Source organism: Frankliniella occidentalis, unplaced genomic scaffold, assembly GCF_000697945.3.
Source record: "Frankliniella occidentalis isolate FOCC.00 unplaced genomic scaffold, Focc_3.1 Scaffold184, whole genome shotgun sequence".
NCBI classification, from domain to species: Eukaryota; Metazoa; Arthropoda; class Insecta; order Thysanoptera; family Thripidae; genus Frankliniella; species Frankliniella occidentalis.
In genome coordinates this window covers 577,453-582,062 of record NW_026267310.1, presented here as the reverse complement: position 1 = coordinate 582,062, position 4,610 = coordinate 577,453, and the positions used below count along the sequence as shown (strand labels likewise).

General features: G+C 61.6%; 1 protein-coding gene across 1 annotated transcript in view; it reads left to right on the top strand.

Moving 5' to 3' along the window:
- Positions 1-902, top strand: part of LOC113203787 (katanin p60 ATPase-containing subunit A-like 2) — a 2,276-nt gene extending 1,374 nt beyond the window's left edge. Inside the window, exon 6 of the mRNA XM_052272028.1 lies at positions 832-902. Coding sequence (XP_052127988.1) covers positions 832-902 — 71 coding nt within the window. The remainder of the gene's footprint in view (positions 1-831) is intronic.
- The last annotated feature ends 3,708 nt before the right edge of the window (positions 903-4,610 follow it).

Here is a 4,610-nt window from a genome sequence, read left to right as displayed (position 1 = left end):
CCCTACCCCCTCTCACCCGGGTCTGGCGGGGCTGGCGGGGCTGGCGGGGCTCTGCAGCACGCCGCCGCGGCGCGCCGCTTCCTCGAACGAGCTTTCTTCCACCACACGCGGGACAGGCCATACGCACGCGGGGATGGATGGAGCCCGACACAATGGCTGCTGCACGAGGAGGGCGCGAGGCGCGAGCACCGGCGCGGCCCGTGGCCCGGGTACGCGTGGACCCGCAGGGCAGGCCGCGAGCTTTGCACAACTGACACCTCGGGGGGGAGTGAGTGGAGTGTAAGCCTGTCGCGGCCGGGCCGGTGACTGATGAGCCGAGCGCGCGGCGAACAAAAGGGGCAAGGAAGGGGCGTTAAGGGCACGGGCCGGCATAGGGTAACCCGGTCCGGGTGAGGGTGCACGCCAACAACAAGCAAACGGACGGGGCCGCAGGGCGTGGCCGCCTCAGCGCGCCGCCCCGCCCACCACGCCACGGAACAACGCCCCCGCACTATGGTCTGTTACACTTCGGACTTTGCATAACTTGCGCGATCGCCCGGCGATCGAGGCCGGATGGCAACGTCGTGGTCGGTCATGGCCACATCGTGGACACGAGCGCATAGTGGAAGGAAGTAGTGACACGTTGCGGTCGTCTTTCCTAACCGCGCTCCCCGCCACCACCCCTAGTCGGCAAAGTCCCGAGGGTCGCGTGGAGACAGGTCGTATGTATGCACTATACCTACACTGTTGCCGCGCCGAGCCAGACCAGCCAGACTGCGGGGCGTGGGGTCAGCCAGGTCGGATTCCCAACGCGATGTCTTGAAACCCAAGCTGTAAAATGATTAATATCAGGTGGCCGATTCACCCAGGCCCCGTCCACATTCCGAGTTGGGCTGTACCGCACGCACGCATCCGGCGAGTAGGCAGCCAGCCCGGGCAGGCGTGTACGGTACATGCAGTACAGTCTGGGAAGTGCAAATCACCAGCAGCCTGGTGTATTCCTCACAGTCACTGGCCTTCAATCACTGCAGCGACAGCGGCAGGTGCGCCGAGGGAGGCGGAGCAGGTCTTGTTCCAGGACAATCAGCACCGCACCACCGGCACCATACCGGTCCTGGAGTGCCTGGAGGAGTGCGTGAGTGACGCAATGTCTCCTACATGGCGATATCACAGTCAGTAATGCTCCAGGTGAGCTTTCACTCCCTGGTCGAGAGGAGGGGCAGGGGGGCAATATTCACTGCCCCTGCGATCCGATCCAGGCCGATGGCTTGATGTGTTCACACCGGCACCGGCGCCTCTACGGCCTTCCAGCCGGCCGCCACAGCAGCGCGCAGGGCGATTTCTCCAGCACCGTGCACACGGCCAAGGCGACAAGGGGTGCCTTGGCGTAGAGCCGCGACCTAAGCGCCAACTTTTGTGTGCGAGAGAGAGAAGCAGAGAGAGGTGAGCACATCATGGGTGGTGTATGAGGGCGTGGCAATGCAGGATAGAAGGAGGGAGAGAGAGAAAAGAGAGAAGAGAGAGGCGAGTGTAACCCCGGCCGCGGCCCTTGCCCCGGTGTGGCCGAGCTGGCACCACTCTGCTAAATAGGGGCAGTACATCACCACGCCGCGCCGCACGCCGGACAATCCAGCGGCCGCGCCTGGTCAGTCAGTCAGTCAGTCAGCCCCCCCCCCCCTCCCTCGCACCTCCACAAGCCGCGCGGGGACTAGGCAGCACGACGGCTGGGAGAAAAAAATGTGGCCTAGAATGTGAAAAAGAATGTCACCAGGCTGCAGGCTGGAGAGGGGGGGAGAGGGTGGCGGGGGTGGGGGCGCGCGGGCTGCGGGAACTTTAGCTTTGATGAGGAACGACACACGCCATCGATGGCCGTGCCTTAACGTTATGAGTTATGGCAGAGTCACACCCTCTTTGAGCAAACGCGAACCACGCGTGCGTATGGTCAGTTAAGCGCACCATGTCGGAGAGTACCGACTCGCGTGCTAGGTATAATGGGCGACAACCCCCCCTCCCCCCACACACATACAGGCAACACACACACACACAAGGGCTCTTTCAATTTCAGGGCGACGACGTCCGCCATCAAGCCGCGATGGCCGCTTCGAATCGCTCAAATTTCATGACCGTTTGTGGCGGCATAACGACCCATCATCGCGGCCATCGCGGCCCATCGCATCAGCCGGTGGTGATCCTGGCCCACCGCAACGACCGTCGCCCGCGCTCTCTCGCACTCACCGCGAGCAGTCTGGCGGCGCACGAGAAAGAGAGAGACGGCGGCAGTTTACGAACGCGACGGATTGAAAACTCCAGAGTGCATTGTTGCACACCACTCGGCTTGACTCACCTGTACTCTGTGAGCGGCAGACGTCACCGCAGCAGTCGTGCTCCAGCCAAAGAATCTGCAACACGGAGAAAAAGAAACACAAGTTACTAAACTGGAAAACACCCCACAAAAATGTTTGCAGAGCAGCATACGAACAAATTAACCTCGTATAAAGATCAAAGAACTTGTAGTTCTATACATCGCAAATTTCACGATGATGGAGATTTTAAAAAAACTCTCCTTACCCATCGATAACGACCAGGATTCGCGATTTACGCTTCGCAGTGTGTCCGGCGGGCACGTCTTCCCATATGACGGGCACGTCCGCACACGGTCGCGCACACGTCAATACTGCACGTCTGTCCGGGACGTACGCATGAAGGCCGCCGTCGGTCGCCAGGCGGCATAGGCGGCGGGAGGCCCAGCCCACCGCGCCGCGCCCTTGCATAACAGATTTTGACAATCCGCGCGCGGCGTTTGACAGCGCGGCGTTTGCGTCAGGGTTTTCCTGGCGCCGCGCGCCACGGATATAATGGCCCCGCCGGAAGCGCGGCCAGAGCGTGTTGGTAGAGCACGGAGCCCCTGCCGACGCGGAGGTAGGCCGCCCGCTCAGCGCCCGCGCGCAGCGGCAGCCCTTGGCAGCCTACCCTGCAGGCTGTGACGGGGCGCCTGCCGACACACAGATAGGCCGCCCGCCCAGCGCCCGCGCGCTGCGGCAACGCTCGGAGGCCTACCCTCCTACCCTGCAGGCTGAACCGAGACGGAGCGCCTATCGACGAGTAGGTAGGCCACCCGCCCAGCGCCCGCGCGCAGCGGCAGCGCCCGGCGGCCTACCCTGCAGGCTGTGACGGGGCGCCTGCCGACGCCCAGGTAGGCCACCCGCCAAGCGCCCGCGCGCAGCGGCAGCGCCCGGCGGCCTACCCTGCAGGCTGACAGGCTGGCCGCGCGGGGGCAAACCGAGCGGGGGGAGCACGAAGGCATTTATAGGCTGCACCGGGGCTCGCAGTAAAACACTACACCAAGCACCACCGCTCACACTCGCGGAATGATTTAAAATACACCGCACGGGCGCCCATAGAGCCGCGCCCTTCGCTGCGCCCCGCCCGGCCGGAGCGTTAAGGCGTTACGACCCTCCTGATACACCGGCTCAGCCTATAACGCTACACAATACCGCTGCCCGGCCCCGCAGTGCCCGGCTGGAAAGGCAAAGCGATACATTTCAATCGCCTGAAATAAATCTTAAAAACAAAAAACTGACAACGAAACAAAAATAGTCACAACCTTTATAGCCGGGGTTGACTCGACTTGTCTTTTCTCGCCAGCGGCGCACTTCCGGGTCGGCTCGAGTCTGGCGTGCGAGCGTGTAAACAGGTGCGACACACTGGCAGGCTAATCGACCTAATTGCAAATACAACGGGGCCCAGTGACCTCAGGCGGCCGGGCCCGCCCGGGCGCCTTGCATCACATTATCATCATGAGCCCAGCACGCCCAACCCTACTCCGCCCCGCCCCGCCCCACCACACCCCACCGTCACGTGTCGCGTGACGTAACACGGGGCCCCTCGCGGTGCGGCGGGTGACCCCCCGGGGGAGGTGAAGGAGGAGGAGGGCGATCAGCATGCGGAGCAGCATGGCGAGGTCCCTCTCCTCCTCACCCACACCCACCCGGGACCATCACTGCAACACTGCTGATGGCACACTATCAGATTAAACGATGGGCGTATGCATGGCGAACACTTCTTTTATACCGATATTGGAGCTTATTCACATTATCGTCTCAGAATTTTTGTTTACTTTAATGGGCGTTGACAGGGGTCACAACGAACACGTTGGTTTATCATTTTTTCTACACAATTTGCTGAGCGTGTGAACGAGTATACTCGGTATCGTAAATCGGTAATAAAGTTCGCGTTTTCACCTTTTTTTTTTAAATGTGTTTTGACAATAATGCGGAGCCAGCGTGGTGCAGTGCAGCCAAATGGGAATTAATGCGGTCGCCTGACGCTGACGGTGTTGCCGTCCGCCGCTGCCCGTCGGAGTATCTACGGTATGGATCTCACTCGCCGTGCAGTGCCGGCGTGGCGTGGCGGGAAGGGAAGGGAAGGGACATAAAACGCACACGACACTCCCAGCGGCAGCGCTGCAGCGGCGGCAACTTTCCAGTAATCAGAGATATATGATATGAAGAGTTCGAACGTGAACGCCATGCACAGCAGCGGCGCGGCGCAGGCCTGCAAGCGGCCGCAGCAGAGGCAGAGAGAGAGAAAGCGGAGGCTGGGGCTGCTGCTCCCGAGAAAGATTGAATGCT